The 25,942-nt window shown below is 42.0% G+C and overlaps 1 protein-coding gene across 1 annotated transcript in view; it reads left to right on the plus strand.

Moving 5' to 3' along the window:
* LOC122551170 (von Willebrand factor A domain-containing protein 3B-like) overlaps window positions 1-25,942 on the plus strand; it is a 153,409-nt gene that overhangs the window by 62,497 nt on the left and 64,970 nt on the right. The window contains exons 10-14 of the mRNA XM_043692794.1: window positions 2,440-2,578; window positions 5,651-5,782; window positions 10,190-10,288; window positions 16,546-16,728; window positions 19,829-19,962. Of these exons, the coding sequence (XP_043548729.1) occupies window positions 2,440-2,578; window positions 5,651-5,782; window positions 10,190-10,288; window positions 16,546-16,728; window positions 19,829-19,962 (687 nt within the window). The remainder of the gene's footprint in view (window positions 1-2,439; window positions 2,579-5,650; window positions 5,783-10,189; window positions 10,289-16,545; window positions 16,729-19,828; window positions 19,963-25,942) is intronic.

Genomic DNA, 25,942 nt, shown 5'->3' on the forward strand with positions numbered 1-25,942 from the left:
CTGCAATCTTCTTCCTGACCTCTCTGCCCCCACCCCACTCCGGCCTATCACCCTCACCTTGACCTCCCTCCACCTATCACATTTCCAACGCCCCTCCCCCAAGTCCCTATTCCCTACCTTTTATCTTAGCCTGCTGGACTCACTTTCCTCATTCCTGAAGAAGGGCTTATGTCCGAAACATCGATTCTCCTCTTCCTTGGATGCTGCCTGACCTGCTGCGCTTTTCCAGCAACACATTTTCAGCTTTTGGGTTATTAGTCCAGGGCTTTAAGTACACACTCGAATTAAGTTAAGGATTGATAGATGTTAAGAATGAAAAAATAATAATTCAAATATGAAAAGCTTTATTTCTTTTCTTGTTCTGAGCACCTTTATCCTCCCAATTTATTCAATTAATATTTGTTGAGTTGGCTGCTTAAAACCAAATCAAAGATCATCTTAGATCTCATTCCGTACTCTAGCCATCACTTAGAGTCATAGAGTCATAGAGATGTACAGCATGGAAACAGACCCTTCAGTCCAACTTGTCCATTCCAGCAGATATCCCAACCCTGCCAGCATCTGGCCCATATCCCTCCAAACCCTTCCTATTCATATACCCATCCAAATGTCTCTTAAATGTTGCAATTGTACCAGCCTCCACCACTTCCTCTGGCAGCACATTCCACACACGCATCACCCTCTGCATGAAAAGGTTGCCCCATAGCTCTCTATATCTTTCCCGTCTCACCCTAAACCTATGCCATCTAGTTCTGGACTCTCCCATCCCAGGGAAAAGACTTTGTTTATCCACGCTCCTCATGATTTTATAAATCTTTGTAAGGTCACACCTCAGCCTCCGACGCTCCAGGGAAAACAGTCGTAGTCTCTTCAACCTCTCTTTATAGCTCAAATCCTCCAACCCTGGCAACACCCTTGTAAATCCTTTTTGAAGCCTTCTAAGTTTCACAACATCTTTCCGATAGTAAGGAGACCAGAATTGCAGGCAATATTCAAACAGTGGCCTAACCAATGTCCTGTACAGCCGCAACATGACCTCCCAATACTCTGACCAATAAAGGAAAGCATACCAAATGCCTTCTTCACTATCCTTCTATCTGTAACTCTACTTTCAACGAGCTATGGACCTGCACTCCAAGGTCTCTTTGTTCAGCAACACTCCTTAAGTTCTTACTATTAATTGTATAAGTCCTGTTAAGAGTTGCTTTCCCAAAATTAAACTCCATCTGCCACTCCTCATCCCATTGGCCCATCTGATCAAGATCCCATTGTAATCTGAGGTATCCTTCTTTGCTGTTCACTGCACCTCAAATTTTGGTGTCATCTGTAAACGTACAACTATACCTCTTTGGTCACATTCGAATCATTTATATAAATGATGAAAAGTAATGGACCCAGCACTGATCCTTGTGGCACTCCACTGGTTGCAGGCCTCCAATTTGAAAAACAACACTCCACCACCACCTGTCTTCAACCTTCAAGCCAGTTCTGTATCCAAATGGCTAGTTCTCCCTGTATTCCATGAGAACTAACCTTGCTAACCAGTCTCCCATGGGCAACCTTGTCAAACGCCTTAATGAAGTCCATATAGATAATGTCAACCGCTCTGCCCTCATCAATTCTCTTTGTTACGTTTTCAAAAAAACTCAATCAAGTTTGTGAGACATGATTTCCCATGCACAAGGCCAATAAAGGAAATCATACCAAATGCCTTCTTCACTATTCTATCTACCGGTGACTCTACTTTCAAGGACCTATGAACCTGCACTCCAAGGTCTCTTTGTTCAGCAACACTCCCTAGGACCTTACCATTAAATGTATAAGTCCTGTTGACTATCTCTGATCAGTCCTTGCTTTTCCAAATACATGTACATCCTGTCCCTCAGGATTCCCTCCCAACAACTTGACCACCACTGATGTCAGGCTAACTGGTCTATAGTTTCCTGGCTTGTTTTTGCTTATACATTTTCTTGCAGTTTGTGTTTTCATGTGACCTAATTTTTTTTTAGACCTATGTCCATTGGCCTATGTGATCTATTTCTGCACCACTAGGTACAGAACTGTCTAGGGGCTCTTAAACATTGTCAAATTTGGCTTCCTCCCCACTGCAGCACATACCTGGGATAGTCTGCTTCAATAAAAAGGGAAGTTGCTATGGCTAACTGAACCATTCAAAATGATGACCGTTTTCACCCACACTGGCTGTACACTTGGTATACAAGTTGATTCCAGTTTTTGCAGAGATCTTTCAAGGTGTCAAAGATGAATGCATCTATCAATGTCAACAGCACTTGTAATAGATACTCGATAGTCTTTGTATCCAGAACTGTATGGACAAACTCTGTTCATCATTGCACCTAAATAAATAATGGAACACATCATAGATTGTAAAGTTCATTTGTACTGAATTACTCTTCTGGTTTCGTTCTTTGTTCATAGAATTGACTGGCTTCAGCAGGGGAGTAGGGTGCTCTTTGGGACTATAATTGAGGATCAGATTTACATCCTAATTGACACCTCTCAATCCATGGAAGATAAAATGGAGATGGTGCAAAGAAAGATCTATCAACTCATGCAGGTTTATTACTTCAAAGTTCTGGCTTTTGTTACATTTTATTTCTATGTTAAGAAGCATTTTTTTTAAATTAGTTACATATTATTAGTTCAATGATTTGGTCCAATGTAATATTTCATGACAAATCCTCTAAATGTTAATTTAATACAGTGAGACGTGCTGCCCGATCAACAGTTTTCCATTCAATCGCCCTTGGGACGTTGAAGGTTCCAGCTTCGAAGGGGATTTGTGTCAAATCACTTGCAACAAATCACTTTACTAATTACTAGTTCTAGTCCATTAAGGCTGTGTTGTCATGAAAATTGAATTTGTTCAGCCAATTTCTGGAGGACATTTGAGAGAAGCTCCACGTTAGTTATCATTCCAATATAAGGCTGTTGTTTACAATATAAAGAGCGAATGTGCTGTGCATGATATAAAAGAAATGTTCTAACCCAACACTGGTGGAATAACTTAGTCCAAGCACATGAACCTTTGGAATTTTCGCATTTATTGCTAAAGGGATAGCGTATAAAAGTAGGGAAGTGTTGCTGCAACTGTGCAAGGTATTAATGAGACCATTGAGGAGAAAGTGAGGTCTGCAGATGCTGGAGATCAGAGCTGAAAATGTGTTGCTGGAAAAGCGCAGCAAGTCAGGCAGCATCCAGGGAACAGGAGAATCGACGTTTCGGGCATAAGCCCTTCTTCAGGAATTCCTGAAGAAGGGCTTATGCCCGAAACGTCGATTCTTCCATTAATGAGACCATACCTGGAGTAATGTGTACAGTTTTGGTCCCCTTACTTGAGAAGGGATGTAGTTGCATTGGAGTCTGTTCTGAGGAAGTTCACTGGATTGATTCCTGAGATGATGTGTTTCTCTTGTGAAGAAAGATTGAGCAGTTTATGCCGATTCTCTCTGAAACTTTGAAGAATGAGAGGAAAGCTAAAAGGGGATTGACAAAGCAGTCATAGAAAAGATGTTTCCACATGAGGGGCACTCTAGAACAAGACATCAGACTTCTAAGATAAGAGGTAGCAGACTTAAAACCAAGATGAGAAGAAATTAATTCTCTTAAAGGGTCGTGAATCTGTGGAATTCACTATCCCAGAGTGTGGTGGATGTGCCTTCTATTATCTATAAGCAGAATCTTACAGGGACCTGAGCGATGTGGGTCATCACTAGATTGTGGCAGAATCACAAGACAAGTCCAGTGAGGCTTATCTTGACATCAGAAGGGACACCCTGTATTTTGTATGCTGAGCTGTGAGGCAAGTTTGTCATTGTGAAGTTTCGATTAAGGGAGACTTTAACTTGTTAAAATCCTTATTAATGCTACAGTTCACCTTATTAACATTGAGCTTCCTATCTTATCATATGTGCCAAACAAGCTAGACGTGGAGAATTCTTGACATGGAAGTCAGAGCAGGTATCTGACGATGTCAGCATGACATTTGCTCCAAAGGACCTCCATGTTGGATACCAACAACCAACATCTCCGTGCGCAGCAATCACAAGTGTCCCATGTCCATGGACATTGGCACCTGAGATGTACCAACATCTAAGAACCGTATTTACAGGATATTTCTCAACGTCAGTGATGCACCTTGGGCTGTATATTGTAGCACTCATTGTAACGCTGCAGCAAGGAGATTGTGCACTCAGGGACTCATCCCCAGCTCATGGCCAGGACCAGGCTGCATTCTCCAGGCTGTCATAGCGCTCATTCAGTTGAGCCTACCTTTATCCCTACTGCATGCTGCCTTATATTGCCTTGGGGTTTTGACTTTGTGTGCTTTGCCCCCTCAGCCACAACCATCAGACTCACAATACTGATGTAATGCCATGTCATTTAGCACAGTGACAAAAGCTTGTCATTGGTTATTAGCAGTCTCAAGGAGAAAGTGAGGACTGCAGATGCTGGAGATCAGAGCTGAAAATGTGTTGCTGGAAAAGCACAGCAGGTCAGGCAGCATCCAAGGAGCAGGAGAATCGATGTTTCGGGCATGAGCCCTTCTTCAGGAATGAGGAAAAGGGCTCATGCCCGAAACGTCGATTCTCCTGCTCCTTGGATGCTGCCTGACCTGCTGCGCTTTTCCAGCAACACATTTTCAGCGCTGTTAGCAGTCCTCAGTCAATTCAATGGAGATAGCCTCCTGTCAGGGGGGCTCCCAGCATGGTCGGTCAGGGGCAGCCTCTGAAACCAGTTTAGGGGCTTGGATGTGGTCAGAAAGCCACTATGGTGTTGAGAATCAGGGTCATCTTCACATAATGGGATGCAGATCTGAACATTGGGCAGCTCACCACCATTCTTGACTCTTTCAGTCCACTGTGGGCTGTTTTCCCTCTAGAACTTGTGAGATGTACTACGGGAGGTTAAAGTGCTTGACACAGCTATTACTATTGGTGCAGATTGAGTGATGTTCGGTGTGAGTGAGTAAGCAGTGTTACTGCGGTTGGAGATCAGATCGGAGTGACAGTGCTTGCTTGGATGCACAAATGGCCTTTTAAAGGTGGTACCGGTGTCACAGATGCTGATTAGGTCTGGGAAATCCTGGCAGTGCTGAGTTGTTCTGGGGAATGCCCTTGGTAAGATGAGGATAGAATTGGAAGAGAGGGATGCCTTTGCGGTGTTTAATAACTTGAGTTTGGTAAGGCACAGTGAGAAACACTCCCAAACCCTATTACAGTGGGCACTTAGCTAAAAAAAAAAGCCTTTCAGTCCATTGTGCCTGTCTGCTTTTGGGGTCCCACAAATCCCTGAGACTGAAATTTGACCTGGATGTCCCAGATTCAGCACCTCCTTTTATATTCTGCTTGATTTCCTTTAAGGGTGTAAAGCTGGTTGTGAACACTGGAACAGCTATTTCATGTTTCTGCCAACAAAACTTTCAGTCCCAGGGATTTGTGGGACAGGTCCTTGATTCGCAATGTTGGAAGCACTGAGTGTAAATATCTGCTGAGGTTGGAATATGAGTCTGGAGCTCCCAATCCATGAAGAATTGGATGGAACCATCATGTCTCCAATGTGCTGAGGTGTAAAATAACATGGCTGTGTGTCCTCTGAAACATATTTACTGAAATAGTTTTTTTTTCAGGAACAACTTCGACACAAGACCAAATTCAATTTTGTAAAGTTTGGCTCCAGAGCTGATCCGTGGCAGGAGAAGCTGGCAGAAGTAAATGAAGATAATCTGGAAAAGGCATGGTCTTGGGTTAAAGGCCTCCAGGTAAACATATTTACAAAAATGTTAAACGTTCACCTTATTAAAAGTCCAAAAGGACCCTCACCAACTTCCACAGATGCGCTATTGATAGCATACTGTCTGATTGCATAATGGCCTGGTATGGCTGTGCCCAGGACCTGCCAACATCATCAAAGACCCATCACACCCCAATGTGATCTCCTACAACATCTTCTGTCAGGCAGAGGATATAGAAGCTTGAACACATGCACCAGCAGATCCAGGAACAGCTTCTTCCCGGCCATTATTAGACTGATGAATGGATTCTCTAGCCTCAAATAGTGCTGATCTTGCTAACGTTGATCTTGTCTAGTGTATACCTTGTGCAATGTAACCTATATGCCTCTGTCTAAGTCTTTTTGATCTGTACATCCTTGCTTACTATGATCTGCCTGTACTGCTCATAAAACAAAGCTTTTCATTGTACTTTGGTACACGTGACAATCAATCAATCAAAAGAGTGGGTGCTTATTCTATTGGGGAGTCATATCAAACTAGAAAACATGAACTCTTTCTCTGTCTTCAAATGCAGCCAAACCTGCTGAGTTTCTTCTGCATTTTCTGTTTATATATTGGAGATTCCAGTATCTACAGCTGTTTCCTTTTATTCATGTCAACCAGTTTAATTTCAATGACGTAGAATCTTAAAGAAACAGAAGAGAATTAATAGTTACATACAAGTGTGGGTTAATGGGGAAAAGCAGCAACGATTTGTTAAGAGGAAGTCACATATAACTAACTTTCTGGAGTATTTTGAAGCAGTAACAGAGAGAAATGATAAGGGTAATGCTAATAGTATGGTGCACATGAACTTCTAGAAGGTATTCAATCCAGTGCTACATAACAAATTTATCAGCAAAGTTAGAGATCATGGAATACAAAGGACAACAGTAATGTGGATACAAAGTTTGCTGAGTTATGGGAAATAGAAAGTAATTGTTCATGGATATTTTTTGGGTGGGAGGAAGGTTTGTAGTAGAGATCCTCAGTGATCGATATTGGGACACTTGCCTTTTTTGATATATTTAATGATTTAAATCTTGGTGTGCAGTCAAAGTTGTGGATGATAGAAAACTTGAAAGCCCTGCAAACTATGAGGAGGATGGTGTAGATCTTCAAAGGAAGTTGACAGATTAGTGGAGTTGCCAGATAGGAGGCAGATGAAGTTCAACTTAGATAAGTGTGAACTGATTAATTTTGGTAGAAAGAATATGGAGAGCGAATGTAAAATAGAGGTGGTGCAGGAGAAAAGGGTCCTAGTTGTATGCATATATAATTCACTAAAGGTGTAGAGAACAGTTTATAAAACAGATAATATCATAGGTTTTATTAATAGAGGCATATAGTAAATTGAAGAGATTATGCTGAACTTGTATAAGACGCCAGTTGGACCTCAGCTGGACTATTCTGTGTACGGTTCTGGGTACCACATTATAGAGTGGATGTGAATGAAATGGAGAGTGTGCAGAAGAGATTCACAAGAATATGTCCAATAATAAGAAATTTCAGTTATGAGGATATCTTGAAGAAGTTGGAGAGGAAAATGCTAAGACAAAATTTTTCAAAACCTTGAGGGATTTGGGCAGAGTTGATAGGGAGAAACTGTTCCAACTCATAAAAGGATTGAGAACAGGAAGGCATAGGTTTAAAGCAATTAGGAAAATGAAAGAAATGAAAAGGAAGGAAAAATGTTTTCAAGCACTGAATGGTTCAAATCTGAAATGCACTGCCTGGAAGTGTGGTGGAGGAAGGTTCAATTGAGACCATCAGGAGGGCATTAGATGGTTATATGAATGGAAATGATGTGCAGGGGTATAGGAAAAGGACAAGGGAATACTGCAAAGCCATAATACTCATTTGGCAAGCTATTATAGACTGATGGGCTGAAAGGTCTCCACACTGTAACAATTCTATAATTCCATGTTTACTTTGTGGGCCTCAGCACATTCGGGACTTTGGTGTTGAGAAGTGATGTGTACCATAATGGACTATCTCATGTGTTTATTGTTAGTGCAGAACAAATCCCACACACACACATAACAATTTAAATACTTCCTTAGCTGTTTCTAGAAGGCTTACCACTTGTCTCTTGAGATCAGTAGTTAGAATTAAAATAATTTTGGAAAGAAATATTTTCCAGGCGTGTGACCTCCAATACCTGGGCCACACATAGATTAGATTAGATTACTTACAGTGTGGAAACAGGCCCTTCAGTGAGATCAGTAGTTAGAATTAAAATAATTTTGGAAAGAAATATTTTCCAGGCGTGTGACCTCCAATACCTGGGCCACACATAGTTGCAGTTGAGAACTGTTCTGTTCTGAAATCTCTGCTCTTTTGTCTCTGAGCAGGCCACTTTCCTCCCTTTGGTTATGACTGTTTCTATGCCAATCTTGAACCAACCACTGAGAGGCAGTGTGAGAGTAGCCTGGATTGAGTGATTTGCTATTGTATTAAATGATTTGCTTCTAAATCCCTGTTCACGCTTCCAGTTAAATAGGATAGAGAGCTTTGTGTCACAGCTAGTGATGAGTGACTTGAATTCAGATATTAACATTTTGATGTTGCCAGGGTTGGAGGATTTGAGCTATAGGGAGAGATTGAATAGGCTGGGGCTGTTTTCCCTGGAGCGTCGGAGGCTGAGGGGTGACATTATAGAGATTTATAAAATCATGAGGGGCACGGATAGGATAAATAGACAAAGTCTTTTCCCTCGGGTGGGGAGTACAGAACTAGAAGGCATAGGATTAGGGTGAGAGATGAAAGATATAAAAGAGACCTAAGGGGCAAGTTTTTCACGCAGAGCGTGGTACATGTATGGAATGAGCTGCCAGAGGCTATGGTGGAGGCTGGTACAATTGCAATATTTAAATGGCATCTGGATGGGTATATGAATAGGAAGGGTTTGGAGGGACATGGGCCGGGTGCTGGCAGGTGGGACTGGATTGGGTAGGGATATATATGGGCAGCATGGATAAGTTGGACCGAAAGGTCTGTTTCCATGCTGTACATTTCTATGACCCTATGACTACGTGAAGAGAACTGTCCAGTTCTGATTCTTCACATTTTTATTTGAGCCAGTGCTGTTTATATTAGCCTAACTTGTGCCCCATACCTTTTGTACTTCGGATTGTTACAGTTGTTTGAAAAATTTGAATTCTATGATATTTTCCTAATTAATTCACAGATAATTGTCTACACTTATTCTTGATTACATTGGAGATGTTATATTCAACATGTGGTATTTATTACTTAGCAACTGGCTATTACCATATAGCTTAGACTGCCGTAGACAAAGTACACAGATTCTGGGTTTGAAGTTGTATAAAGATTAAAATGCTTACTCTTCATTAATGAAGCATTTTTCAATTGTTCCTTCATTAATATTGTGGATGACAACATTTTATTTATGTTTTATTGCTTTTTTTTATTGGATGATGGCCAGACAGTAACTATCATGTGATCATGCAATTAGCTTTGAACTGTGCAAAGTGTATGATCAGTCTGGCAGACTGGATGTGTTTTTGTTATATGATATTTTGTGTGCTTTTATAGAGGATTGACCCATCAGTTTTAGAATTATTTGAAAGGATCAATAAGGTAGCATCAGCAAGCACACTTTGCAGTTAGCGAACTGAAATTGCTCCCATGATTGTTGTAGTGTTCATTTTTATTTTAGCTGAAAGGTAAATATGGCTTTAATTTTGAAATGTCTAGAATCCATTTTTCTCCCTCCCTCTCGTGAAAGCGCTGACTTTCATTGAAGGCCATTCCACAAGTTCTGACTAATTGGTCGTATGGTGGCTGCTAGCAGTCAGTTCGCTTGACCCTAATCTCAGCTGACTTCCACACGTGTGTGTGTTCCAGCTGGTGATGCTGAATACCAATCGTCAGGTTCTCAGATTATCTTCCCTTGTGCCTTATCTGACATGTTGTATAATTGATGTTCAGTCTGAAACAAGCTAACTCAGCCTAACGCAAGATCACACAATCTTTTTTAAAGAAAAATGGAAAGGGAATTGAGTTGCTTGGCCCTTGTGGCCCTGTTTACAGTCTGAATAAAACCCACAAGCTATGGTTTAGATGTGACTGCACTAACACATTTTAGAATAGTGAATTCTCCATCTCAGTGCTGCCACCTTGGGGATGCATTCATTTGGTGCTTCTGCATACATATGGGTTTAATCAAGAAGTGGCTCCAACTTTGTTGAAATAACTTAAGTGGAAAGTGCAGGTAACTTGGTGATTTTGCTTCACCAACGACAAAGTTAGAACATGGCACTGGAAAGATCTCTGAGTCGTGCCTCATTTGGATTAATGTGGTTGTGATATTGTCAAATTTCAATTGCTTTCTGAGACACTCAGTTTGAGGAATGCTGTATTTCTCTACAGGTCGGGGGTTCCACAAATACTTTGGGAGCAATACGACTTGCTCTTGCTGATGGTGGGACTCAAGCTGTTTATCTCCTCACCGATGGAAGACCTGACCAGGTATAGTGCTGTACAAGAACAAACCCAACATCCTATTCATTGAATAAAATCTGAAGGTGTCAATGTCGCCTCAAGAATAGTGACTTTGTTTTTATAATTTCACTGGAGTTTGGAAGAATGAGAGGAAATGTGCAAGACGCAGAATGGTCTTGACAAGGTGGATGTGGAAAGGATGTTTCCTCTTGTCAGGTGAGTGGAGAGCTAGGGGGAATACTGTTGTAAAATTAGGGGTTGTCCTTTGAGGATAGAGATGAGGGAGAATGTTTTTCTTTCTTAGGTCTTGCAACTTTGGAACTCTGTGTCTCAGAAGGCAGTGGAGATGAGGTCATTGAATACTTCTAAGGCATTAGTAGATAGGTCCTTGTAAGGGCAAGGGAATCAAAGGTTATCTGGGCTATTGGAAATGTGGACTTCAAAACACAAACAGATCAGTCATGATCCTGTTGAATGGCACAGCAAGCTAGAGAGACTGAATGGCCTGCTGCTGCTTCTACTTCGTATGTTCACAAGCCTTTCACAATGTTACTCTTTTCTGGGAATTCCAGTTGAGTGTCACTCATCTTCATTTGAGAATATCAAATGTCAGTAAGAGAAAGTTTGACTGAAAAATAGCTTGCAGTTCCTCATGATTTTGCAATTTTAAGCTCTGATCGTCCTGTTCTAGTTTTGACTATTTGTTCTGAAAGGCAAAATCTGTTTCATTAGATCATGACTAAATTCTACGTCAATTCCACTATACCAACCTAGCCCCATATCCTTTGATCCCTTTACTGCCCAAAAATCCATCAATCTTTCTACTGAATTGATACTTACTGACCGAGTGAGTACATTCACAGCTCTGTGGTAGAGAATTCATAACCTTCTGAGTGAAGACATTTCCCTTCATCCCATTCCTGAACATTTGTTGTCTTATTCTGAGACCATGATTCCCAGTTCTCAACTCTCCAACCAATAAAAACAGCCTCTTAATATGTCACAACATTTAAGGATGTTATGCATTTCAGTAAAATCACCTGTCATTCCTCTAAACTCCAGAGGATATTGGCCTGTAGTACTCAAGTCCTCTTATCCCTGGAAACTGGTCTGCCATTGTAGTACTTTAACAGCAAATAGCTCCTTTTTTTGGATAACAAACTGCACATTGTACCCAAGATGTGGCCTCCTTTTCATCTCAGCAGGATTTCCTTTTATTTATGCTCCGGTAGTAAAGGGTCTTGATTCCATGTAGATGTTTGTCCAGAAGCCATGCCTTGAGCGATATTTTATGGATCCAGACAGGGATCAGGCTGTTTTGGATCTGGTGATGAGTCATGAAGCAGGTTTAATAAATGATGCCAGAATGAAAGATCCTCTGGGAAACAATGACCATAATGTGGTAGAATTTAGCATTCAGTTTGAGAGGAAGAAACTTGGGTCTGAAACAACTGTGCTAAACTAAAAGACAGTCGAGGAACAGTGGTGGGTGTTTAAGAAAATCATTCATTGCTCACAGCAAAGACATATTCCAGTGAGGAAGCAGGATTCTTGGAAGGGAATAAATAACCATGATTAACCAGACAAGTTGGCATAGCATTAAATTAACAGGTAGCAACGTGCAGTGGAGGATTATCAGATCAGTCATGATTGCATTGAATAGCAAAGCATAGATCCAAGATGTCAGTCTGAGTGGTCTGCTGTGCTGGGCTCTGTGCCATATCCTCTGCCAAAGTGGACCTTTACCAGCCCCAGGAGAAAAATCAATAATAAAAAGCTACTGAACATCTGGAGCAACTAGAATTGTGATTTGACAGCTCTAAGATCAGGATGAAGGTGAATAAAGGAAAAGGGGCAAAAGGAGTACAGCAAGCAGGGCGCTCCCCTACTGCATCGGGGGTGCCCCTACCCATGGCCCCTTTGGATTTAATGGGGCAGCAGCATTTACTCTCAGAGTTCACTGAACTCCGAGGAAGGATTGAAGCAGCGATGGAGCCGATATCTGCTATGCTGAAAAAGCATGAACAGGAGATTTAAACATTAGACTGAAGAGTAGAAGCAGTGGAGCAGAGGACCGCGGCATTGGAGAATGTGGGGGAGGTCTCGGGAGGAGGGAATCCAAACGCTGGAAGACCAGGTTCGGGTCCTTCAGGAACAAGTGGACGAACTAGAAAACAGCAGTAGAAGAAAAACTTATGGCTTGTGGGTTTCCCGGAGAGTGAGGAAGGCGAGGACCCTTGTTGGTTTCTTGGAGAAGTGGCTCCCAAAGTTCCTGGGGCTGGAGTTGGAGTTGGGCCTGGTGAGTGTGGAGTGGGCCCACCGGATCGCAATGCGCAGGTCCACGCACCTGCGACTCCAGCACTATAAAGAAAATCAGTTAGTGATTGAAACAGCAAGGAGACTGGGAAGAGATCTACAGGCTTTAACATACAAAGGCTGAAGAACAATGTTTTTTCAAGACTTCTTAGGAGTCATAATTAATAAGAGAAAGGCATTTGATGAAGTTAAGGGAAAATTAAGGGATCTGAGCATTCAATATTCCTTGAGGTATCCGGTGGTGTTGCATTTCGCTCACGAAGGGACGATACATAATTTTGATTCAGCAGAAAAGGCAAAGGACTTTGTGAACTCTTTGAAATAAAGGACTCGGATTGGGAGTGCGGGGGGAGGGGGAAGGGGCACCATTACAGACAATGATACAGTTTTTCTTTACTTGTTCTGCCCCTTCTTTCTTCTTTCTCCCCTTTTCGTGGTTATCGGTTTTATAGATTTTGTACTGCCTTGTTGTAAAACCTGATTTATTTACCATTTTGGTCAGTTGGTTATTGTCTGGGGTTTTTTTTTGCTGCGGTCCTTTTGTTTTTGGATTGGGGGTGGCTATACCTGTGGTTAAGATGGATGGAGAAGAGGTGTGGAGGGGGGAGGGTGGGCGTCCATTATTAACTCTCAGAATGTAAATAATTTGTTTTCTTTATCTGTGTATTGCCTGGGACTGGGGCGCGATCTGTTGGAAGGAGCAAGGATGGTAGCAAGCATTGGTAAGATTGCCCTCTATGGGCAAGGGGGAGGTCTCTAGTGAATTAGGCTTTATTTGGGTGTTTGATAAAGTTAAATGTAATGGTTAGTTTTTTAGTTGTAACTTTTATAGGAAAGTTTTTAGAGTTTATAGGGTTAATGTCTTTTTCACTCGCCGCACCTCAGATAAGCTTCCTCCTCTTTGGAAACCATGGGCTGCCCTGGATGACATGGCTAGTGATTTGTTCAGGTGGTGGCACTTGAAATGTAAAAGGGAGCCATTTCCCCATTAAAAGAAAGAAAGTGCTGTCAGGCCTTAGGAAGGAAAGGGTTGACATCGCCCTGCTGCAGGAGACGCATTTAACTGGTAAGGAACATCTGAAACTACAGCAGGGGGGTTATGTTAAGGTATTCTTCTCCTCCTTTCACTCCAAGTGTAGAGGAGTGGCTATACTGGTAAGAAGGAACCTCCCATTCCAGGTAACTGAGCAAATTAAGGATGAACATGGATGGTTCTTCATTCTTAAAGCTCTAATACATGGAGAAGAGTATGGCATCTTCAATGTTTATTGTCCACCAGTGAACCCTCTTAAATTTCTAATTGATGCAGTTGCTAAATTAATGAGTCTTGGGGAGTGCCTAATGGATCCTGGGGTAGGCAGAGTGCCAAGGGGCCTGGCAGGTACACCTTCGCAATCCAGACAGTTGGTGGACTTGTGTGAGGATTTGGGATTAGTGGATGTGGGGAGGCATCTCCACCCTAATGGAAGAGACTTTACTTTTTATTCCAACCCTCACAAGTGCCACAAGCAAATTGACATGTTCCTTATGCCATTGGTTTGTTTGGACAGAACGTTGGCGTGCAAAACGTGGAATATAACTAAGTCGGAACATGCGCCAGTGTATTTAGATGTTGAAATCAAGGGTGGTGGAATGGATGCACAGCATTGGCCTGGTGCATGGGCGCTCCTTCAGTTTGTGTTTTGTATCATTTACAGAAAGGACATGCCTTAGGAGATGCGGAGAGACTCTAAGACTTGTAATCGGGATCAAGGAGAGGATATTTCATTGGAAATATGGGAAAATATATGGGAAAATGTAAAGAAAATCTCAATATATAACAAAGCGCAGGCCATGCAATTGAAGATTTTACACAGGGCTCCTATGGCACCAGAGAGGCTAGCTATGTTCAAGAGAGGAGAATCTCCAAATGTAAAATTAGTATAGGCACTCTTACACACTGCTTTTGGTCATGTTGTAAGAACCAGAGATACTGGAGTGCCATGGTAAGAGAGCTGAAGGAAATCCTGGGAATTGAAGTCAAAGTGGACCTGGTATTTCTTCTTCAGTGACTACCAACTTTACCCTCTCTGGGGGAACACGGGAAGAGACTGTGTAACATTCTTACCCAATGTGCGAGGAAGAACATTTTAATGAATTAGAACGTTGGAAAACCCTCCAGGTCTTATGGGGTGGTGCAGGCTGGTAATGGAGCATCTACCCCAAGACTATCTCACAAATATGGTGCACGACAAAACTCTTTCTGGCCTGGTGCCTCTCCAGTTCTTTGGCTGGGTGCTGGACCAGACATTTCTGTCACCTCTGCCCTGCAGCCCACTGCCTGGTTCCAGTATTTAATGGATCATCTTGGGATTTGAGATGGAACCCCGTGGCAACACCGGGCATCTGTTGAGCCCCCCCCCCCCACCACCCTTGCCGTGATATGGCTGACCTGGGTATCCAGAATCTTGACCCTAAAGAAGTTAGAAATAAGAAGGCAAGGATGACGCAGCTGTTTCTGGGGCATAATTATGTTGTGAAAACGAGATTGTATTAAAATGGTTCAAGGGTCAGTTGTGAACATGTGAATGTGGAGCAGGTGACGGCCATTCATTGGCGGATCTGATTGTAACCTCAAGTCCACATTCCCTGCTGCCCTTGAAAACCTTTCAACCCCCTTTGCTCAACAATGATCTACCCACCTTGGCCTTAAAAATACCAGAAGAATCTGCTTCCAGCACATGTTGAGGAAGAGAGTCCCAAAGGCTCTCAATCTTCTGAATGAAAAGATTTTGCCTCACTTGTGTTTTTCTCTAGAGATGCTCTAGACAGACACAGAGAGGGGATTAAATAATTTTAATAAAGGTCTGTTCCATCTCAACAGCACCTGAGCCTTCTCACCAGATCTGGTGCTTTTCCTGCAGAATCAATTTGGATTGCCAACTCAGTCATAGAGTGGCAGTGACAATCTGACCCTGGTTCATCATTACAGAACAATACAGGAAGCAAAGGAGTCTGACCTCATCAATCTCTTGGCGGCAGACTGGGTCAAAGAGCAGAAAGGGCTGATGAGAGATTTCCAGCCTATAGCAGCAGGTTGTCAACCAGGCTCAATATTGAAGCCAGTTGACTTCCATTGTATAGAGCTGCTTGGCTGACTGCTCTTTTTGTGCAGTGGCAGTGTCTCTACCTCTGGCCCGGGAGGCCTGGATTCAGTCTCAGTGCAAGGAAACTTTGAACCAGTTGATTAGAAATTATCTGAAGGCCTGTGGCTATCCCTTATCCTTGGAAGGTGGCCCACAATTCCTGTCAGCAGCTCTCAGTAGCAGGAGAGGAAGCAGGATCTTTTGACCTCAGATGCACAGTGCCTGATTGAGGGAAAGGGACAGGAAGAGGAAAGGGTACTCCCTTGCTTGTGATGGTCGACCAGCCCCTCCTACCCATGACCTCCCCCCCCCCCCCCCCCACTCCACAAGCACATCCCTCTCAACCCAGCTCCCATATTCACCTTTACTTTGTGTGGGAGGGGGAATGAACCAGGTCCTCGGGCAGGTTCATCACTTCCAGCAGACTCCCCTTGAAGAGACAGTAATGAGCAGGTGGTGTTCTCTGATTGGCTGGCATCTCTCAATGAGTGCGTCATCTATCACTGGGGACATCAAAGCACAGAGAAGATCCAATGGTGACCAATTAAGTGCCTGAAAGCTTGAATCCATTGACCTTCCCCATAGAACTCTCCCCATTGGTTTCTTGACCATGAGATGAGACCCAGTCGGCCTGACAGAATCCTAGCCAATGTCATATTTAAAGCCAAGAGTTATGCATGCTTGTTCAGTTAAATAGCATACTGTTTGAACACTAGTAGATGCACAGTAACTGACTTGCTCCTCCCTCGAATAGAGGATTCTCAAGTTAAGGTAGCACTTTTGTTTTAACGGGTTACTTAAATTAATGGTTAATTTTGCTTTATGTTTTGTTATCAAATACAGCCTCCGAAAACCATTATTGCTCAGGTACAGCTCGTCTGCCTTGTCCCTATCCATTGCATTTCATTTAACTGCAATGATGTTGAAGCCAATGAGTTTCTATTTGAGCTTTCCGCGAATACAGGTGGACGGTTCCATTGCTATAGCAGTGATATGACAGTGCCTTCTAACCCTCCGCCATTTCAGGTAGGGAGTTTTCAACACTCGAAATGAAGAATAATTCAAATCCTTGAGAAACTCTGTAGCAAGAGTGTCAAATGCGTTTTGATACCTCTGTAATTTTATATTTAATAACTCATATTTATTGGCATTAAATACTGAAAGGTGCTTCACAGGAATGGATGAATCTGAAGCAAAATACCATGGAAGCTGGCAACCTAGAATAACAAAACAAACTCAGCAGCTTCTGTGGATAGCGAGACAGAGAGAGTTCAGAGAAAATCTCACTCTGCTGCTGGAGTGGGTATCTGCAGGTAGGGGGCAGGGGAACTGAATTGTGTAGGAGGCCACAAATCAACTTCGTAATGGTCTGATGAAGCGGCAATGACCATTTCTCAGAGTTTGATGGTGGCTCAAGCTTTGGGAAGCTTCGGGAAATCTACACATTCGTACCTCACACATGTAAATTAAAAAGCCATCTCGCCAGAACTGATTGCACATTTCTATTGCGCAACAGACGAGGTCTCTGTACTAGAGTCATAGAGATGTACAGCATGGAAACACACCCTTCGGTCCAACTCGTCCATGCCGACCAGATATCCTAACTCAATCTAGTCCCACCTGCCAGCACCCAGCCCATATCCCTCCAAACGCTTCCTATTCATACACCCATCCAAATGCCTCTTAAATGTTGCAATTGTAACAGCCTCCGCCACATCCTCTGGCAGCTCATTCCATACATGTACCACTCTGCGTGAAAAGGTTGTCCCTTAGGTCTCTTTTATACCTTTCCCCTCTCACCCTAAACCTATGCCCTCTAGTTCTAGACTTACTGACCCCAGGGAAAAGACTTTGTCTATTTATCCTATCCATGCCTTTCATAATTTTGTAAACCACTATAAGGTCACCTCTCAGCCTCTGACGCTCCAGGGAAAACAGCCCCAGCCTGTTCAGCCTTTCCCTATAGCTCAAATTCTCCAACCCTGGCAACATCCTTGTAAATCTTTTCCGAACCCTTTCACGTTTCACAACATCTTTCCAATAGGAAGGAGACCAGAATTGCACACAATATTCCAACAGTGGCCTAACCAATGTCCTGTATAGCTGCAACATGACCTCCCAACTCCTGTACTCAATACTCTGACCAATAAAGGAAAGCATACCAAACGCCTTCTTCACTATCTTACCTATCTGCGACTCCATTTTTAAGGAGCCATGAACCTGCACTTCAAGGTCTCTTTGTTCAGCAACACTCCCTAGGACCTTACTGTTAAGTGTATAAGCCCTGCTAAGATTTGCTTTCCCAAAATACAGCACCTCGCATTTATTTGAATTAAACTCCATCCGCAACTTCTCAGTACATTGTCCGTAGCTGGAGGTCAAGTGACAAACAGCTGTCTTTTCAGCTTTGGGGAGCGTTGTTAGATCTGTGACAATCCACAGTTGAGGTGAGGACATTAGGCAAAATATATCAGTGCATGGCTGACCAGGGAAGGAAGAAGGCATGGATGGAGATATCTGAGGCACAGAGGAAAGTAAAGAGGGAGGCTGGTCTGAAGCAGGTAGGAACGGAAAGGGTGCAGGAAAATGTAAAGGAAGAGGGACGTAGGTTAAAAACAATGACTGCAGATGCTGGAAACCAGATTCTGGATTAGTGGTGCTGGAAGAGCACAGCAGTTCAGGCAGCATCCGAGGAGCAGTAAAATCGACGTTTCGGGCAAAAGCCCTTTACTTTAGGGGAGGTTATAATGTTTCTGGGTGGACAGTGTCAATTGGAGAGAGGTAATGGATAATGGGAAGGCTCAGGATAGACGTGTGGATTGTAACAGGTGACAGATTCCTGCCCTCCTCCTCTGCTGCACAAATTGGCTGTGCTCCTTACTGATGGATATCTAATTGGCAGATTGTTGCGGGGTTCTGCCATGTCAACCCCCTTGCCCAGCAGAAGTATCGCTCACTTCCTGTCCCAATGCCAACATCCTCACTGCAGTGAGAAGTTTCCATCTCACATTCCAGTCGAGTGACCTTTCCCTCATTCATTCATGGAATGTGGGTGTTACTGGCTGGGCCAGCGTTTATTGCCCAGGCCTAGTTGCTTCTTGAACTGAGTGGCTCGCTGGGGCCATTTCAGAGGGCATTCAAATATTCACACAATGATAGGCCAGGAGCCAGAAGGAAAAGAATGAAACTGGAGTTTCATTCTCCTGCTATGACTTTCTTCAGCCCTCAGTGAAGTGAGCTATGAAAAGATTGTGTTAAACTGTTGGGGCCTGCCACGGACATTACCATTTCCTTCATTCTAGGAAATCTCCAAGGTCCTGCCATTGGCAAGATTTAATATGTTAAAGATAAGTCAATCTTTTCAAAGAAATAAAATACAAAACACAAAATAGAGATTTATCATCAGAAACCTGTTAGAAAGAGCTTCAAGGAGGCTTTGAAACCAGAATCCCAAAGGCTATGTATTGGCTGTCACCTTCATTCTAACATTTCTAAAGTAGTACTGTTTGTTATTTTGCTTTGTTTTCCTTAATGTTGCACTCTCATTGCTGTAACTTTGAGTAAGGTAACGAGTGATCTATTCTGGTAATTAATTTGCATCTATATATTCAGAAATGAGACAGTGGACTTTTATTTATTTGTAGAAATTGCTGTCTAAATGAATCAATAAAGTGCAGTGCTGGAAAAAGCAGAGCAGATCCCTTGGGTTATGCCCCACCCACCGACTCTCTTGCTCCTGAGATGCTGCCTGACCTGCTGTGCTTTTGCCAGTGCTACACTTGATCGAGTCTGACTTCTCCAGAATTTGCAATCCTCACTATCTCCGAGTTGCTCTCTAAACGACCCAAGTTCTGTTATTATGCTTATTATTTTCTATTAAGGTATGTCCATAGAAATTCAGACTAATTGTTATGCACAAGTATATCAGAAGGAGAATGAGATAGATCATGTTTTTATAATCGGTGGGATTGTTATTCAAGTAGGTACGTTTTTGTGTTTAATTATAACGAATGGCAAATCAAAGTGCTTGTTTAATCCAATCTCTGCCTTTTATAATAAATCTGAATTTTCTTTAATCAACAGTGGTCCTTGTTTTAATTAACTGAATTAATTTGAATTTGTTCAGAGTGAAGATATTTGCCTTTTGAAGAAAGAAATGGAGAAGGGGAGAAATGATTTGGAGAAGGTAGAAAAGCTGTATGCTGAATGTGTAATGCTGGACTGGTATTACAACGGGGAAGAAACCAGTCTAAAACACGAGTAAGTTCAAAATCCCGACATCAATCTTTGCCACAGCTGTGCTTTGTGTGACGTGGACCTTTGAGAATCGAGATAAGTTCCCCGGAGTTAACATTTCAAGTCCAGTAACCCTTTTTCAGTTCCTGTTCCTTCTGTTTAAAATATTAACTCTCTCTCCACAGATGCTGCCAAACCTGCTGAGTTTCTTCAGCAATTTCTGTTTTTCTTTCACAATTCCAGCATCTGCAATTCTTTGTTTTATGCTCGTGGATATAATTTATCCTGCTTCAGAATATTTTTTACTACACTTTAGTTATTTTGCTTCCCTTCATTAGTTCATTAATAAAAAATATCCCTTGGTGACGTTGTATGATTAAGACCATAAGACATAGGAGCGGAAGTAAGGCCATTCGGCCCATTGAGTCCATTCCGCCATACAATCATAGCTGATGGGCATTCCAACTCCACTTACCCGCATTCTCCCCGTAGCCCTTAATTCCTTGTGACACCAAGAATTCATCAATCTCTGCCTTGAAGACATTTAGCGTCCCAGCCTCCACTGCACTCTGCAGCAGTGAATTCCACAGGCCCACCACTCTCTGGCTGAAGAAATGTCTCCGCATTTCTGTTCTGAATTTACCCCCTCTAATTCTAAGGCTGTGTCCCCAGGTGCTAGTCTCTTCGCCTAACGGAAACAATTTTCCAGCGTCCACCCTCTCCAAGCCATGTATTATCTTGCAAGTTTCTATTAGATCTCCCCTTAATCTTCTAAACTCCAATGAATACAATCCCAGGATGCTCAGCCGTTCCTCATATGTTAGATCTACCATTCCAGGGATCATCAGTGTGAATCTCCGCTGGACACGCTCCGGTGCCAGTATGTCCTTCCTGAGGTGTGGGGACCAAAACTGGACACAGTACTCCATATCCTAGGATTACAGAGTGACGTTTCTAAAACTCATAATATATTATGAAAATGGCAAAAATGTTTTATTTTACTCGCTCATGGGATATGGGTTTCTTCATCCAAATAATTGTACATAAATTGTAAAAGGTTGAGGCCTTGTGACATGTGATTTGTTATGTCTTGCCAAACAGTAAAAGACCTATTTATGACTACTCTCAGCTTACAGTTAGCTAGCCAATCTTCTCTTATTATCAGTATGTTACCTCAACACCATGAGTTTTTATTTTCCCACAATAACCTTTGATGTGGTACCTTTCAAATACTCTAGAAATCTGAGTAGTATATGTCCACTGGTTTTACCCACACATGTTACTTCCTCGAAATTAAACTCTAACAAATTGGTTAAATATGATTTCTACTGAATGAAGTGTCTTTAATAATAGCATCTAACATCTTCCCTTGGACTAGGCCTAAGCTAACTGGAATGTAATTTCAGCTTCCTGTTTCTTTCCCATATTGAATAAAACATTTACATTTGCCACTTTCCAATTTAACAGGACCTTCTCTGAATCTAGGAAATTTTAGAAAATTAAAACCAATAAATCAACTATCTGTTTAGCCACTTCTTTTAAGACCCTAGAATGAAATTCACCAAAACACAGGGAGTTGCCAGCCATCAGCTCCATCAGTTTACTCAGTATCATTTCCCGGTGACTGTAATTTTCTTGAGTTCCTCCCTCTCTTCATCTTCTGATCTGTAGCTATTTCTGGGCTGTGACTTGTGTACTCTATAGTGAAGACCAGTGAAAGATGTTGTTCAATATATCTGCAATCTCCTTATTTTTCATTATTAATTCTCCACCTCCCTTTCTCCCACACTCACTTCAGGACAGGAGTAAGTCATCCAGCCCCTTGAGCCTGTTAGCTTTGTTAGCTTAGCCTTATCAAAATCTGAAGAAATTCTTAGTTTTTCTATTTCTAGCGAGCTTTCTCTCAGATACTAACTTTTCCCTGTTTGTTATTTTTTTGTTCAGTCTTTGCTTTATTTCAAAATATTTTATCTAACAATCTGACCTGCCACCTATTGTTGAGAAATTGTATGATTTTTCTTTAAGTTTGGAGGTTTCAAGTTGAAATCATGGATGTACCAACAAAAGACTGCATTACTGAGTCTGCAACTGGTCTAAACAGTTTGCTGCAAGCATTCAAGTTGTTTAAAATAATTAGCGAGTTTGGAGAAGATTTGTAGCTCAGGTTGAGATTCTGGATGTGAGTTTGCTCATTTGCACATGAAGTTTGCACACAACTAGACAAAAAAAGACATGACCCACTCTCACTAGTATCTTTACATACAGATGAGGAGGAAACCACTTCGACTGGGACATCCTAGGATAAGCCACATGAGAAATCCTAGAAGCATTGCATTCCAACTCGAACTCTATCAACGAATACATTGACTTGGATCTCATTTATCACACCCTGAGAAAAAGAATAGGAAATGATATCACCACAGGAAATGACATCACCAACCCAAGGAAACCTAAACACATAAATAAAAAGTAAGCCATAACACCAGTGCTTCACTGGAGGCTCACTGATGATGTTACCTAGTATGGTGATGAAATGTCTGAAAGCAAACTTTCCAGCTAAATGAGCAAACTTACATCCAGTTTAAAATAATATAGCTACTGGAGGGACTTCTTAAACCAGTTGTCCAATAAAGAATGTGACATGTATTAATTCTGTTCCTGGCAAAAGAGCCAAAAACAGAAATAAACAAGGATAGAAGTGAATCTGCAGCCCACCATATGTGGCACTGTCTGTTAATACACAGCTACTCTATTCTTTTTAAGCTGTAATATTTATGAATGTTGACTGATCATAGTCAATCAACTGAACAGATGGTGCAAATCCTCAGATGGAACTTATAACTGCTGTGTGCACAAGGTGAATAATGTGAGTGTGAGTCTTACAGCAGTTCTAAATGCGTGAGATTGAAGTGAAGGTATGAATTAAAGTCTGAGTCCTGATACAATAGCGATAGTTGATTGGTAGGTGATGGGGGTATGTTGAATTGAGCAGTGTCTGAAATTAATAATACGTTGATAGGATATAACAATTAAAAGTGTCTTCTGTAGCTCGGCTACCTTTTGAAGTCATCAAATTTCTTGGATCCTCTGGACTTGAACTGATGTTAACCTCTGCAGCTATCTGTTCCTACTTCCTTTTGAGCATGTGTGGAGGGCCTCCCATTCCCACAAGTTCACCCTCTTCTGCTGACGTGACAGATGGGACAGATCTTCTTATTTTTACCTCCCCCACTAAGGATTCTCGTGCAACATCCAACATTTTGGCGCATGTTCTCCCTGTCTCTCCCATGATGACTGTCTTTGTACATTACAGTACTTCCACTGGTCTCTGCTGGTTTATTCAATCCCAAGCCAGTTGGTGAAGTAGGAAATAAGACACTGATACTTTCCTTGATAGTGGGCTTTTTCACAGAATTCAGCATTAGGTATGTCTGCTTGTTACCTGCTAGCCTTGTGTTTTCATGTGTATTCAAGGTACACATTAATCATTTCACCTGTGTAGCTTAACATAATTAACACACAACTAACATCATCATCTCTAGAAGGTACAATCTCTCTTCGTTTAAGAGATACAGGTGAGACTTACAGGGTGCTAGTAAGTAATGATCTTGGACCATTTGCAATTGTCTATTTTGTAGACAGTGACTTACAGCAAATCATCTTAATGAGCAGGCTGCATTGTATTTAACAGAGGCAGATTAATCTTGCATCATAATCTGTTTGGTAGATTCCCAGTATGCAGTTGTTTATGCCATTTTTGTTTGTGGATCATTGCACTGCTGTCTTTATTACTGTGATTTTATAATGATTGCAAGGAGATCAGTCAGCTGGACAGCATAGAATCTGAGTACCCTGACTGGGGTTTTAATCTAGTCCAGTCAGAGAGCCCTGGCTGACAGAGACAAACAAGCGTGTCAGAGGGTTCTGTTCCCTCTGAGAACTGGCTCTGAGGGAGCTGGATCAGTGTCAACAACTGTCCACATGTAAATAAAGGTTGACTTTGTTGAGTTATTTCAGGTTCCATGTATTACAATAGGAACAGGAGTAGGCTGTTCAGCCCCTCTAGCCTGTTCCACCATTCAGTGAGTTCATGGCTGATCTGTGGCCTGCTTCCATATATCTGCATTTGGCCCATACTGATCTATACCTTTACCGAACAAATATTTATCTATCCCAGATATAAAATTAACGTGTAATCCAGCATGTACTGCTTTCTGTTGAATTAGATTAGATTAGATTAGATTAGATTACATTACATTACAGTGTGGAAACAGGCCCTTCGGCCCAACAAGTCCACACCGCCCAGATATAAAATTAACGTGTAATCCAGCATGTACTGCTTTCTGTTGAAGAGAGTTCTAAACATTTACTGCCTGATTTGTGTGGAAGTATTTCCTAGCATCCCTCTTGAATGGTCTAGCCCTAATTCTCAGACTATGTCCACTAGTTCTAGAATCCCCAACCAGTGGGAATAGTTTAGCATTATCTACCCCGACGTTCCTGTTAATATCTTGGAGATTTTGATCAGATCATCCCTGGACTTTCTGAATTCTAGAGAAAGCAGGCAAAATTTGTTGTACTCCCTCCAAGGTCAATATATCCTTCCTAAGGTGTGGTGCCCACATCTACTCACAGTACTCCATGGGGGCTTTTGTAAAACTGCAACATAACTTCTGTATCCTTGTACGCCAGTCCTCTAGACATGAAGACCAGCGTTCCATTAGCTTTCTTGAACATTTTCTGAATGTGTTTCGTGATATTTTAAAGATTTCGGCACGCAAACACCCATATCTCTTTGGACATCTGGCCATGAGGAATGGCAGCGTTGGCGGTCAGGGCTGAAGCCTTGTGAGTGATGGTGAAGTCTGGTGTGCTTGGGCAATTCTCAGCCCAATGTGGATGAAAGTATGCCCAGCATGGGGGGAGAACGAGCTCTCATTGGAAAGCACAGCTTAGAACATCTGCAGGCCCATGGCATAAGAAAGGACTATAATGTTTGACATTTTAACTTTATTTCTTTTTTTTATACAAAGAACACTGCAGTGCTGAACCTTTTAACTCAGAGTCATAGAGATGCACAGCATGGAAAAAGACCCTTCGGTCCAACCTGTCCATGCCGACCAGATATCCCAACCCAATCTAGTCCCACTTGCCAGCACCCGGTCCATATCCCTCCAAACTCTTTCTATTCATATACCCATCCAAATGCCTCTTAAACGTTGCAATTGTACCAGCCTCCACCACTTCCTCTGGCAGTTCATTCCATAACATACCAACCTCTGTGTGAAAAAGTTGCCCCTTAGGTCTCGTTTAGATTTTCCCCTCTCACCCTAAGCCCCAGGAAAATGACTTTGTCTATTTATACTATCCATGCCCCATATAATTTTATAAACCTCTATAAGATCACCGCTCAGCCTCCGACGCTCTAGAGAAAACAGCCCTAATCTGTTCAGCCCCTCCCTATACTGAAATCCTCCAACCCTGGCAACATCCTTGTAAATCTTTTCTGAACCCTTTGAAGTTTCACAACATCTTTCCAATAGGAAGGAGACCAGAATTGCACGCAATATTTGTGTAACTATGATTTCGTATCTTGGTGTTTTGTATCTAAAATGGCATTGTGTGTGGTTGTACAGCTTTCACTGTACTCTTGTACCCCATACTTGAGTACATGTGACAATAAAACGGAAATCGAAATAGACAGAAATCTAAAAATATTTATTGTATTTAATTTCATAACATCTAGAAAGTATTCTGATCTATCCTTTGATAATGACCAGAGTTCAAAAAGTTCTGAAAATCATGCAAACATTTGCAGAAACAATGCATCAAGTGACTGATTCCGAGACACCCTCAAATCCAACATTGCACAGGATTGCAAACTGCATGGATAGCATTGAAGCATCACATAACTATAAAAAGGACTGGCTTGCATGTCAGTTTAATGTTACCCCCTGATGATTTTGGTTGAGCTAATAAACAGTATCATGGCATGACACATTTC

The sequence above is a fragment of the Chiloscyllium plagiosum genome, chromosome 6 (assembly GCF_004010195.1).
Source record: "Chiloscyllium plagiosum isolate BGI_BamShark_2017 chromosome 6, ASM401019v2, whole genome shotgun sequence".
Taxonomy (NCBI): domain Eukaryota; kingdom Metazoa; phylum Chordata; class Chondrichthyes; order Orectolobiformes; family Hemiscylliidae; genus Chiloscyllium; species Chiloscyllium plagiosum.